We start from the raw sequence: 14,477 nt of genomic DNA, 5'->3' as shown, positions 1-14,477 counted from the left end.
GACAAACAGTCAAACTTTAGAGTAAAGATTAAGGGATTGGGGAGAGGGGCAACCCCTTCAAATACGAAATAATTCCTGCTCGTTTTGAGTTTTAATGTTACTCCTTACTTTCAGTTTAATTTTTTTCTCGGATAGTTTTTCAAATAATGTCGGTAAATCTGGCTCACCCTCCATAAAAATCCCCCCCAGACGAAAAACTCCACGGTGTAAATTTCCTCCCATGTAAAATACACCCTACCCTGTAAAGTTCCCTCCGAACAGTTCCATCCTTACGGACGATTCAGCTTGAATTTCTAATAGACTTCTCGATCACTCTGGAAACCCGCCTTCGATGGAAATATTTCCCGGAAATCCAAACACGCTGAAAAAAGCCCCTGGATAATTCTCCCAAAACATCTCCACATGCAAGATTGAGTTGTCAAAGAGAAAGTAAGACAAATAAAAAGAATTTCGTATAGGAAGTTCTGCCCAATTCCCATAATTAAAAGTTGCCCTTTATTCCCTTTTATTAATTAAAAAAAACTTTCCGGAAAATATGCAAATCAAGCTTGAAACGAACAAAAATCACTACAAACAAGAGTTTGGGTATCGCCTCCTTCTCTCACTGTAAAAGTCTAAAACCTACTGCGTCATTGGCGCTTTGCTGAAAACCAATTTTATTACAAATATTTTCTTTTGTACATAGTATTTAAAATAAACATTAGGATTATAGGAAATTTTGAACTGAAGAGTTTTCAACAATTAATATCTTTATGCATCAAATATTCAGTTTAATTTATTTATTATTTCTAAAGTTGTGCAAGACGAATATAGTTTCACTACAAACAAGAGTTTGGATACTGTCCCCTTCCTTAACTGTAAATAAAAACCAAAAGCATACTGTGTCATTGACGGTTAACTGAAAACAAATTATATTACAAATATTATCTTTTCCAGTTCTTACAGCATTGAAAATAAAAATAAAATTACACTGAAATAAATTCTTGAACTGATGGATCTTTCAACAATTAGTATCATTATACATTAAATATTAAATTTGATGTTGTTTATACTTTCCAGGACTGTTCAAGACGCATACAGTTTTCAGTAAAGCGCCAATGCTGCAGTAGGTTTTAGACTTTTACAGTGAGAGAAGGAGGCGATACCCAAACTCTTTTTAGTAGATTCAATTCAAGTTTCACTCGTGTCAAGATTTATTTATTCATTTACATAAATATCTATTGTATGTTTGTTTGCATTGATTGTTTATTTAATTTCTGTTCGCTTTAAGTTTCATTTGTACTTCAATAGTAAAATATATTTTTTCGTTTTAAGCTTGATTTTCATATTCAATCTAACCATTAATCGCTTTAAGATATATTTATTCATTATATTATTACATGTTGTATGTTTTTTGCTATGATTGTTTAATTTCTGTTCGTTTTGGGTTTCATTTATTCTTTAATAGTAATTTCTGGTCGTTTTGAGCTTGAATTTTAACAGGTATTTGTATCTGCTGAACATGAGTTTAAAATAGAATTTACTTTTCTTTGAAAAACTTATTTTTCCGAATTTTTTTTAAAATTAATTTTTGTTCGTTTTTGATTGCAAAAAGTCTCAAATTTTTAAAAATTCCTTATTTCAAAATCAAACTTTTTTTAAAAATCAAATGTTCATCAAAGTATCAAAACTGGTATCAAAATAACAATATCAAAGTTAAAAAATGGGTTTGTGTCAACCTCGGAGTTTTTATTATCTGATGTTTGAACTATTTTTAGCAAAATGGCTATCTAAAAATATTTATCGGATGGGTTTGGGGAAAAGGGGAATAGGGGGGGGGCTAATTACCCTTCAGCCTCTTTTGACTCTTTAAAAGTGAACTAGAACTTTCTATTTTCAATCAAATGAGCCCTGTCTGAAGTTTATACGAGCATCCCTTCTATAAGGACCATATATACCCCCAGAGTATAACTTACAACGCCTGTCCCTGGGGGGTTGTATCGACAACGAAGTTTTAATACCTAATGTTTGAACTATTTTTAACGAAGTGGTCACCTCAAATTTTTATCGGATGGCTTTATCCAGCCGCATGACCTTTATAAGATTTTCAGTTTTTGATATTTGAACTTTGAACTATTTTTAACAAAATGGCCATCTAAAATTTTTATCTGATGCATTTAGGGCGTCAATGGGGGGGGGGGGGCTAGTTGCTCTCCGATCTCTTTTGACTCTTAAAAAATTAACGAGAACTTTCAATTTCCATTCAAAGGAACCCTCTCCGAAGTTTATAGGAGTTCCCTTCCATAAAAACCATATATGCCCCCAGAGTATTACTTACAACGCTTGCCTTCGGGCCCTGGAGGTTGCGCCGACACAGGAGTTTTTCTTATCTAACCTTTGAACACCTTTTAATGAAAGGGCGACTTTTAAAATTACATTGGATAGGCTTGGGGAAAAAGGGTCCTCATGGTGAGGGGGCTGGTTGCCGTCGTATATCTGATGACTCATAAAAAGTGAATTAGAACTTTCTATTTTCAATGAAATGAGTCCTCTCTAGCTTTTATACGAGCTTCCACATCATAAAAATCTTATACGCCCCCAGGACAACACTTCCAACGCCTACCCCTGGTCCTTGGGGCTTTGTGTTGACACCAGAGTTTTTGTTACAAAATTTTTTAACAATTTCCAATAAACTGGCTATCTCAAAATTTGTAGCGGATGGGTTTGGGGCAAAAATTTCGAGGGGGGGGCTAGTTGCCCTTAACTCTCTTGAATCTTAAAAAATGAACTAGATCTTTCAATTTCCAACCAAAGGAGCCCTCTATGAAGTTTATACGAGCATCCCTTTCATAAGAACCATACATGCCTTTAGGACACAAGTTAGAACGCCTTCCCCTAGGCCCTGGGGGGTTAAATTGACACCGGAGTATCTTATCCGACCTTTGAAATATTTTTAACTTAATGCCTATCTCAAAATTTTTATTGGATACGTTTGGGAAAAAGGGGTGTGGGGGGGCTAGTTGCCCTCCAATCACTTTTGACTCTAAAAAACTGAACTAGAACTTTCAATTTTTCAATCAAATGAGCCCTCTCTGAAGTTTTAAAGAGCATCCTTTCAATAAGAACCATATATTCTCCCAGGGTATTATTTATAACGCCTGCCCTTGGGCCCTGGGGGGCTGTGTCGACCCCAGAGTTTTCGTTATATGGTCATTAAACTATTTTAAAAAAAGGTCATCTCAAAGTTCTTATCGGATGGATTTGAGGATAAAGGGCACGGAAGGGGGGGGGGTGCTCGTTGCCCTCCAATCTCTTTTGACTCTTAAAAACTCAACTAGAACTTTCAATTTCCAATCAAATTAGCCCTCTTTGAAGTTAATACGAGCAACCCTTCCATAAGACTCATATGTGCCCCCAGGGCATAGCTTGCAGCCTACTCCCGGGCCCTGGGGGGTCGTGTCGACACCGGAATTTTTGTTATATGACTATTTGAGCTATTTTTAACAAATTAGTTATCTCAAAATTTTCAGATGCATTTGGGAATAAATGATTGGGGGGAAGCTGGTTACCCTCCGATACCTTTTGACGCTTAAAAAGGGAACTAGAACTTTCAATTTCCAATCAAATGAGATCTCTATGAAGTTACGAGCATTCCTTCCATATGAACCATATATGCCCCCAGGGCATAACTTATAATCCTTGTCCTGAAGACTGTGGGGGGAGGGGAGTGTCCTCCTCAAACTTATAATTTCCAGAACTTTCAACTACGTTGAACAGAATCGCTATATCAAAATTTTGATTGGATGTGTTTGGGGAGATGGTGGGCGTGGAAGGGGTCTTAGTTGCCATCCAGTCACTTTCGACTATTAAAAGGGGAACTAGCCATTTAAATTTCCAATCGAATGAGCCCTTTCTGACTTTCCTACCACAACGTTTTCTATAATAACTTTATAGGCCCCCAGGGCATAGCTTACACCCCTTGCCCTAAGGGCTGTGGGGGGGGGCGGGTTGGTATTCTCAAATACCGAATTTCCTGAATTTTCACCTACGTTGAACAAAATGGCTATATCAAAATTTTGATTGGATGTGTTTGGGGAAAAGGTGGGCGTGAGAGGGGGGTTAGTTACTCTCCATTCACTTCGACTAGTAAAAAGGGCACTAGCTCTTTGAATTCCGAATCAAATGAGTCCTTTTTGAAGTTTCTACGACAAAACTTTCTATAAAAATTTCATATGACCCCAGAGCATAACTTACAAACCTTGCCCTGAGGTGTGTGGGGGAGTCTCCTCCTCAAAAACATAATTTCTATCTGGATATCAACTCCGCTGAACAAAATGGCTATCTCAAAATTTTGATTGGATGTGTTTGGGGAACTGGTGGTCGTGAAAGGTGTGTTAGTTGCCTTCCAATCACTCTTAACCCTTAAAAAAGGACACAAGAACTCTCGATTTCCAATCGCATGAGCCCCCTTTGAAGTTTCTACGATGACCCCTTCCATGTGAAGTGCCTGTAGCAAAAAAAAAATAATAAATAAATAATAATAAAGCATTGGAGCCATATGACCTTTACAATAGGCAACACTATAGCGTTGCCTCTGATTTTCTTTTGTTACTCCAATTTTTTACAATGTTAGTGGATCAAAAAATAAATTATATTATTTTGATACGAACAGCCCCGAAAAGAAAAAAAAAGCGATCTTTGTTCTGGCAAATAAATGCAAAATTCCAGATTTTTGTATATAGGAGCTTGAAACTTCTACAGTAGGGTTCTCTGCTACACTGAATCTGATGAAGTAATTGTCATTAAGATCACTCGATGATTCGACGTGATGTTTCATTCCCTTGACTTTAGAAGATGTTTCCCCCTTTCTCAGAAATAAATCAAATTTCCTCTGGCTCGTCACATTTGGTGTGTAGCACTAAATTTTGATGGATCTTATATGTTTGGAATCAGAATAAAAATCTGATTCTTTTGATCTATCTATTGATATCAAAATTCTGTTTTTTAAAGTTTCGGTTACTATTAAGTCGAGTCTCTCCTTAGCTACAGTTCTTTACCACGAACTGTTTGATTTGTTGCTTCTTTTGGTGCTTGTGGGACAGCATTTATCGAAGCATTGGCTGTGAAGATCTGAAGTTATATGGTAGGTGCAGACATTCTACATCAGACACTTGTCGTCAAAAAAAAACATCGTCTTCACCCAATAAAAAATTACGCTTCATGAAGCAATTGGTTTAGGTTTTGTCAATTGATGAAGGCTGTTTCAAGTTTCTGTTCTTCAAGTATATGTTTTAAGAAATCTTCAAGCATCTATCTTTAAGTATCCAGTTCAACAGATCTTCAAGTATATGTCAAGCATCTGTTTCAGTAGATATTCAGGTATCTGTGAAGCATCTGTCTTCAAGCATCTGCTTCAACAGATCTCCAGGCATCTGGTCAAATATCTGTTCTTCAAGTATATGTCAATTATATGTCTTCAACTATCTGTTTCAACAGATCTCCAAGCATCTGGTCAAATATCTGTTCCTCAAGTATGTATTTCGACAGATCTTAGACTATCTGTCAAGTATCTGTTTCGATAGATCTTCAAGCATCAGTCTTCAAAAATCGTGTTTCAACAGATCTTCAAGCATCTGTTTCAAGTACCTATCATTCAAGAATATAGAGGCTAGTGTGTTTAATAGTTTAAGGATCTGGCAACTTTTTAAAGATGAACATTTTATCACAACAAAGACAGAACTTCCAAAGAGTGCTTGATAACCACTCAAAAACAATATCGAAAATTTTTCTGGAAATACAAGGGCAGATGAAAATCCCAACAGAGTTGTCAGCTCTTGAAGAGCTATAAAACGGTTGTAACACGAGCATCCTATCGCCTTTCTAAGTAATCATCTTGATTATTGTACTTACAGCAATAGCCAAAAGCAAATTAATACCCATTTTGAACCGTCCCCAAAATATGTTTTCTCAGACAACTACCCAAGATTTATCACCATCAGCTTATTATTAGTTATTTTTTAAACGACACTCCCTTTCCATTAGCAATCAAAGGAAATGAAAATATAGAAAACGAATATAATTTTACAACAAGATAATGGATAATTAAGAAGAAAAACTTCTTTCTGCACTAATAATCATAAACATCTAAATTTTTATGCGTCACGTCCGAAGCCTTTATCAACAGGAGAAAAGGGGAAAAGAAAACAAGATAAACCAACCTAACATAAACAAAATATAGAAAGGAAAGGGGAACCGAAATCATAAACTTCAAACGAAAACAAAATGAAAACAGAGAAAGATTCGCATCTTAAAAACTTCCAGCACTTATTTAAGTCAACAAGGCAGGACAAATTAGGATATCTTTCTGGTAGCTGAATCTAGTAATCTGAGATAGTTTATTTATTTGAATATTAGCCTATTTATTACATTGTCTAATCGAAATGTTATACCCATTTTCTGTATCTTCATTTTGTTTCAGTTATAAACTTTTTGTGATACCAAAAGGTCCACCGGGCACTCAAGAAATGCTCGATATAGCAATAGACTTGTCCCTAGTTTCATCACCGAGTTCTAACATGGCATATTAGCCTTAGATGTGGCATGAATTTCTAGCCTATCCGTAACAGAAAAATATTTCTAGATTTAATTTTATATAAAATATAATAATTACCAGCGTCATCTGTGATTGTGATAGCCATTCTAGGAATTGAACCGAGAGTAGCACCTCCTTCTGGCTCAGAGAGCTCGATTTCAAAGTAACGATCTTTTGAAAGCTCAGGTGTCATGAAAATCGGAATCTCGAGTTGAAATCTGTCCTATTAAAAAAAAAAAATTATAAAAAATACATTAAGCCTTTTTCGTTAACACCAGAGCTCCTCATAACCTAAGAAAGATCATACCTCCTTTCTTCCTCTTTCCCCTCACCCCCTCACCCTGTCTATGAACAAAATAAGTAGCCAAAGGGCATTCATTTTTTATACGAATAGTAAGCTGATACTAAATATCATATTCAGGATTAAAAACAAATAAAATTGAATAAAATTTATTTGTCTTATTAAATCAATTTTGCAGAAATTGTCATTTTACAAAATGAGGAGGACTCGCAAAAATTTTCTTGTTAACTCACTGTAACTAATTTTTCTTTTAAATAATGTCTGTCAAATATATTGGATTACACTGACATTCCATTTAGGAATAAAATGAAAGTATAAAAATACATAAATGCTAAGTAAACTATTAATGAAGACAATCTATTAACTTGATTAAATGTTTTACTCTTTATTTATATATTTCTAAATTTTTGTTTTATGCATAGAATTCTTATTTTAATAAAAACTGAAGCGCTACTTCTAAAAGGAATGAGCAAAATAATGCCAATTAAAATTTTCGTAGAATAGTTAGTGCAGGTTTTTTCCACGACTTCATATTTCCTTTAGGGAAGTCTATGGAGGGAGGGGGTAAAACTCATAGGACAAAGACCTCATAGGGGTCCCTAGTTTTGTTTGTAAAAACTCATGCAAACACAGAAATCAAGATCAGGAATTCAGATCAATTTAAAATAAACTATATAATGGAATCTTCTAATTACAACGCTTTAGGTATTTTTCATAAGGATTGGAAGATGTTTTACAAATTCTGTCATATTTTCCAGTAATTTCAATATTATTTGTCTTTTACACCTTTTATCTACTCTTTTGCAAAATATTTCTCTTTTCCCAGATCTAATTTAGCAATTTCTATATAATATCCTGTAACGTTTTATATAATCTGCCTTTTTTTACGAGGTTACTTATATATATTATTGGCCATGTTTTGTGAGTGCATGATTAGATGTTTCTTCATATCAGATTATTGCCGTAATAACAATGTACTAGAATATAACCGTAAATGGGGCATCTGTTATTTTTAATTCTGAGAAATCAAAAAGCGAGAGGTGAAAAAAAAAGGTTTAAAAAATAAACTGTTTAATGCTTTCAGATGTGTGCCAGAAAGGAAAAAACATATATTTTCTTGATGTTTAAAAAAAAATAGAAACTTTTTTGGCATATCATATTTTTCCCAAAATAAAAACTCACAAAAAGGCATATTGCATGGAAAAAAAAATCAATTGTAGGGTTGACATAGAAAAAGTTATTACCGGATTTGGTATCAGTTTTTGACGTCACCCTCTTTGAGAATGTGTCAACCTTTAGTCAAGGGACTATATCAATTCGGTGAGTGATTGTAGCACCCAAAATTCATGCACAAGATAACGCTTATCACATAAGTCAATAGACAAATCCTCATGGAACAACAAGTTTAGTGTAGTGCTAATCGAGTACATCAAATTTGCCCCATCTGGGCTTGTGATAGCCAATTTTTTTTGGAAATAAGTCTTATGTTACACCATCTACTAGAGAAATGGGTCCGTTTTCCGAACTCAGCTGTTTTTTGCCAAAATGCCAGAAACTGTCTCATAGCTCTCAGCTTATCTGTGAAATAGATGTTTTATAAAACAGGAAGAAAACAATAAAATGCCAGAACCAGTCTTAAGTTAATCTAAGGGACTTTTCATTTATAAATAATTGTAGAATTGACTATTGGATCGTGAAAGTTTAATTTCTGAATATTTGCAAAAATCTGGCTTTTACTCACAATCTTTGTATGGGATTCTAATTTGTATTTTCAAACTGAAAAGATTGCTATCAAATAAATCCATCAAATTGTATTGTCAGAATACATACTTTAATTCAGTCTTTAGGGACAAAATAATACAGAGTTAAATACTTGATTATACTAACAATACACAAATAACACACAAATTAATAATACAAAATGCAAACAATACACAAATAATCATTAAAATAACAATAGATAATGCAAAAAAGAACAGAGGAAATAAAACTGAAACTTGAAATTTGAACTTATAGGCAGGATAGTAGGGACTTTCTTTTTGGAGAAGGGTTGGAGTTGGGTGGGATTCTCCTTTCCAGTTTTAATTATATTTTTTTTGCTTCTTGTCGTTTGTCAAGGCTTTCTTACCATTCGTCCAAAAAAAAAAAAAAATAATAATCAGTGAAAGACATGCTCACTACCTTACCCTTGTAAGTGATGTCTTTTGTAAATGGTGTTTTTTTTCTATTCCTGGCATATATTTTTTTTAAATAAAAAATAAAAAACGTTGGTATTTTATAGTTCATTTTAAGAAAAATGGCTTTTAAATCAAACAAGTAAAGAAAATGAGGTGCAACTTGTTGTCAAAACAACCCTTTTAAAAAGATTTCTTACCTATTCTAGGAATATTAGCTGAAGAGGATGGCCCCTTTTTAGCCCCTAAGTATCCACACGTGATTTAAAGACAGACATTAAATATAGAATGATGGTCATTAATTTTGCTTCGCTTTAAGGTAGACAAAGAAAAAAAATCTAAGATAAAACATAAAATAAGATTAAAACAGCAGAAGAAAGTAGAAGACTTACTATTTGGTGTTCAAACGTAATGATTCCACTGCCACCCATAAAGTCAATGCCTTCCTTGGCCGTCTGTGGTAGCGTCTTCCATTTCACAGAAACAACCCCATCGGTACCATTTCTTCGATGGATATTTACCATTACAGATTCATGATCTCTTTTACTAACAAGCCTCGCTAATTGAACGTAAAAAATCTAAGATTTCGCCAGGTTCTGAAATTAAACAGACAAACAGTTGAAAAAACTTAAAAAAAGAGAAAAAATTGAGTCTCATAGATGCCAAATTCATAGAGTCAAGATTTTAGTGTTTTTCTTTATATGTTAGAGTCAAAGAGTCTGACCGACGGAAAGTTTCTTTTTCTCAAATAGATATCCCCTAAATATTGGACTTTTATCAAAAAATAATAAAATCATTTTAGGTATTAAGTACAAAATATTTCTATTAAGCCAATTTAACAGAGACCAGACTAGAATCCATGCAAGCATAACAGTCCATATTAAAAATTATTAGGTAAATACTAAATATGCTTTCAGGTTTTTTCGCCAGGTACGTTAAAGTACAAACAGGAATTTTCTCTTTCAAAATTTTCGTCATTACTTGTTTTACACACTTAGTCTATTTTACCTCTGAATACCTCAATCAGTTACTGTAATAGAATAGATACGGTGAATAATAGTGTTTAACATTGTTACTTAAAATTTACAGAATTTTTTTTTGCATTGACTCTTTTTGCATAAGCTTTTTTGCATAGTCTGGTTTATGACTTGTCAAAAACAATGAATTATAAACAACAAGTCCGGTGTACACAACGTAAACTCCGTAATGCTGGCTTCACATCGATGCAATATAGCTCTTTCTAATAATCCTTCAAACGTACTTAAGTATTTAAAATCAAGTCTGTGGCACTAACTATAGTAATTACTAAATGACATGGATAAAATCCATATTATTTCATATATGAAATTTCTAATAAAATTAATTATGAACTTATCCGATTTGAATTATTCTCGGGAGAAAATGAAAGATTGTCATGTTCTGTGACAAGACATGACACTACCTAAAATTTTACCGTGAAATTTTACCATAAAATTTTGACAAGACATTACCTAAGGGTGTGCACATAAATTTATAATGATGGACTCAAATTTCAAGCGGGAGGCGTAAAATTCAACAAAAGTGGGGGGGGGGGGGGAGGGTGGACTCCCATCTGCATATTTTATGGTTCCGAAGAGGTGTTACGGCACAATGTAGCTACATTCTTCTTCTTTTTTTCACTTTTTTTCCGAGACAATATTCTATAACAGAGCTTTTGTATTATTCTCTTATCAAACAATAATTCCATTTCTTCGATTTACGTGTTCATAATGAATAGCTATTAACTGCAAAATAATGTGTCTGAATTAAGATTCCCCCACAACCCTCGGGGCAAGGGTTTTAAGTTATGCCCTTGGGGCATATAAGGTTTTTATAGAAGGCTTTGCCTTAGAAACTTCAAAAAAGGCTAATTTGATTGGAAATTCAAAGGGCTATTGCCCCTTTTAATAGTCGAAAATGATTGGAGGGCAACTAACCCCCCTCCCACATCCATCATTCCCCCAAACACATCCAATCAAAAATTTGAGATAGGCATTTTGTCAGCGTAGCTGATTTCAAGATAGAAAATATCTTTTTGAGGAGGACGCTCCCCCACAACCCTCGGGGCAAGGGTTTTAAGTTATGCCCTGGGGCCATATAATGTTTTTATAGAAGGTGTTGTCGTAGAAACTTCAATACAGGCCAATTCGATTGAAAATTCAAAGGGCAGGTGCCCTTTTTAATAGTCGAAAGTGATTGGAGGGTAACTAACCTCCACGCCCATCGTTCCCCCAAACACATTCAATCAAAATTTGAGATAGGGCAACCAGCCCCCCCCCCCCGCTTTTTTCACTTTTTTCTGAGACAATATTATTTAACAGAGTTTTTATATTGTCTTAAAAAACAATAATTCCATTTCTTACCCTTACTCCGAGAAAAAGAACCACTAGAATCAGAAATCTTTACACTAGACACAAAATATAAATCATAATAAAAACAAATGAAACAAAACATATAAATAAAATAAAAGGAAAAAAAGAACCAAAAACTCAAGCGGAAACCAAAAAACTCACATATTAATAAAATATAATATTTCAACTGTTTTGTCACTTCAAATAGTACCAGAAACAAGCAAAATCAGGATAAATATTGAGCAGACAGTGTTCCTTTGTTCTCTGATAAAAACTTTTTTACAAATCAAAAAGGAAAAGTGTTTTCTCCATAGTTGTCAGTTGCTTTTTGCTTGTTTCTCGTACTATTTGAAATGATAAACATTTGACATATTAGATAATATTAATGCTCAATTTTTTGTGGTTTTCATCTGTGTTATTTGTTTTTTTACCCTTTATTTTATTTATATGTTCTGTTTAATTTAGCTTAGTTTATTTTTTTTGTTTCAAAAAGGCTTCCGGGCGTGAAGGCTAAATATTGGACCTTTTTTTTTCTATTACCCATCACTTTGATTCAGTATCCATTACTTTGATTACATAGATTACCATTAAATTTTATGAAAGTATTAAATAGAACAAATTCTAGTAGATCATAAATCATATCTAAGCTATAAAGTTTTGAACTAGTGGTACTGTTAAAGTAATTAGTATATCTCGGCTTCTTATTATACGTATGAATTTTTAAAAAAGCCAAATCAGACAAAAAAAAAGCTTTCTTAATAATCTTTTTTAAATTTATAAAAACTAAATTAATTGGTAAATTTGTATATAATGTAGTGAAATCAAACGAGTCCACTCTTTTGGCTGAAACTAAAGCCAGAGAATCTATTACTTGCAACGAATTATTAACACTCCAATATGGATCAAACGTAGAAAAATTTTCAATTCCCGAACAATATGACTTAAATTTATTTTTAATGTCTCCTAAAATACACGACAGGTCAGTCGCCACAACTCTGGTAGGGCATCTTGCTGTACCCGCAATAAAGCGTGGTTTTGGGGAATTCTCTTATGAAATTTTGCCGTCCAACATAAAAAATGAAAATCTTAATCATTATCACTAATATTAATATTTAATTTTTTTTTAAAGTGTATCCTCTGTTCCATTCAATAAACTATTATTAACATCTTGAACCTTTTTTTTGTATTTGTTTTACTAAGCTCCTTTGTTAAAACATCACAATATAACTTCTGACAAATTATTGCAAAATTATTGTTCGCTTTATCAATTGGTACAATTAAAAAATCCCTCTTTACATTAGCAATCACTTGTTTTATCTTAAAATTGCAAAAAATTACCTCATTATTACATTTATTTGTCATAATATATATCTTATTTCTAAGCCTATTAATAATTAAATTTTTCAGTTCTGAAAACTATTTTTATTATTTTTCTCTTTTTGCACCAATTACTGATAAATAATTCTAGATCATTATTTAACTCACAAAGCACACTCGAGAATTTAGATGATTTGAAAGACGGCATTTAGCCCCTATTTACATTATATTCTGCAAATCCGTTTGTTTTATTATTGCTAAATCACCTGTAATAATATGTTCGTAAGCAGAATTAACAAATGATAAAAATTGCTCACATTTACAAATAGATTTCCAATTACTATCCGTGTCAAAATTCTCAAGTATTAAATTATAATTAAAAATCATTTGTCCTATCGTTTTTGAAAACTTATATGTTATGATCGGACTATTCTTATAATTTAAATTACTAGGAAGGGTCTGTTTCACATCAGCCTGGTTTAAAATTCCAAGTAAATTTATATCCTCTATTTGTTAAATTTTAATATTTATAGATAAATATAATCTCTTCTCCTTGTTAACAGTCTTATCAGACTTTTTTTCCTTTGAAATACATTTAGTTCTAGCTAAAAATAAATACTGTATCATAAATTAGTTTAATTTTTGAATTACATGGTGTTCTATTATTTATATTCCAAAATAATTTTATTAAATTATTTTTTGATAATTTATTTAAGCATTCCATTATACTAGCCATACCATTAGACTGAAATAGCTGGCAAAACTCCCTCAAATAGATATCTAAATCTATATTCTTTTTCCTATTATTTTTCCTATGCCCTCTTGATCGATTTTTACATTTAACGGGATGATTAAACATTACTGTTGTGTACGTGTTTAAATTTTTTTTATGGTTTTTTGTTTTTTTTCGTGAAAAATCAATGGGTAATTATGGGCCATTCTATTTCCTTGATGGGAAATGAGATTAAGGTTTGCCTTCATTCCATTTAAGGTTTCCTGTAATATGTACAAAGGAACCAGTTCCTTTCTTTTTGGGATTCTTATTCTATACCTAAATTGTCTAACTTTTTTTATTTCATTCTGTGCTTTTTAGTTTCTATTTTATGTTTTAGGTCGATTACAGCAAGTAAAAATTGAAGTAACCACCCAAAAGGACCGCTTTTGAGCAACCAATAATGCCCCCACAGGCTTGAAAGTGACAAACTATTAATGTAAAGTAGAATCAATGAGCTAAAAGAGCTAAAACCTAAAAGAAAATGCTTTTAGGAATGTCCAAAGAGAAGAAATAAAGCACAATAAACAAAAGGAAAAGAAGCAATAAGGAAGGATAAGCTATAGAAATGCCACATTCGGCATATTCAAATATAAATTGAAGTTAAGATGTTTATAAAGAATAATGCAAAGGAATACTCTTAAATGTATAACTTACATACATTCATCGGTCATTAAAAGATATACCAACAAATCAAGAAATCAGACAAGCCCTCAATCTGGGCTAAGCGCCACTATGCAGGTTAAGGACTAGGTTCCATGAAATTAGCCTTCACCAGCAAAAAAAAAAGAAAGAAAAAAATTAATTATTTAAATTATTTATTAAGAAACGAAAATTAAAATAACTTGAGAACATACGCTTATTAAAGTATTATAGGCAATTGAATCACCAAAAAAAAAGAAGAGATTTCATTTCAGAACAACAAAAAAAGAGGAAGAACGATAAAAAGATAGGCCTATATGAAAATAAAAAC

The 14,477-nt window shown here is 32.8% G+C and overlaps 1 protein-coding gene across 1 annotated transcript in view; it reads right to left on the bottom strand.

The window, feature by feature from the left end:
* The window catches only part of LOC148953904 (sodium/calcium exchanger 1-like), a 177,581-nt gene that overhangs the window by 18,034 nt on the left and 145,070 nt on the right, over positions 1–14,477 (bottom strand). Inside the window, exons 11-12 of the mRNA XM_089086009.1 lie at positions 9,439–9,605; positions 6,650–6,794 (exon numbers count right to left, since the gene is read on the bottom strand). Coding sequence (XP_088942135.1) covers positions 6,650–6,794; positions 9,439–9,605 — 312 coding nt within the window. The remainder of the gene's footprint in view (positions 1–6,649; positions 6,795–9,438; positions 9,606–14,477) is intronic.

Source organism: Artemia sp. Qi Xiang Cuo, chromosome 3 (genome assembly GCF_049724085.1).
Source record: "Artemia sp. Qi Xiang Cuo chromosome 3, ASM4972408v1, whole genome shotgun sequence".
Classification (NCBI taxonomy): domain Eukaryota; kingdom Metazoa; phylum Arthropoda; class Branchiopoda; order Anostraca; family Artemiidae; genus Artemia; species Artemia sp. Qi Xiang Cuo.
Note: the sequence above shows the minus strand (reverse complement) of the source record. Positions and strands in the feature narration are given on the sequence as shown.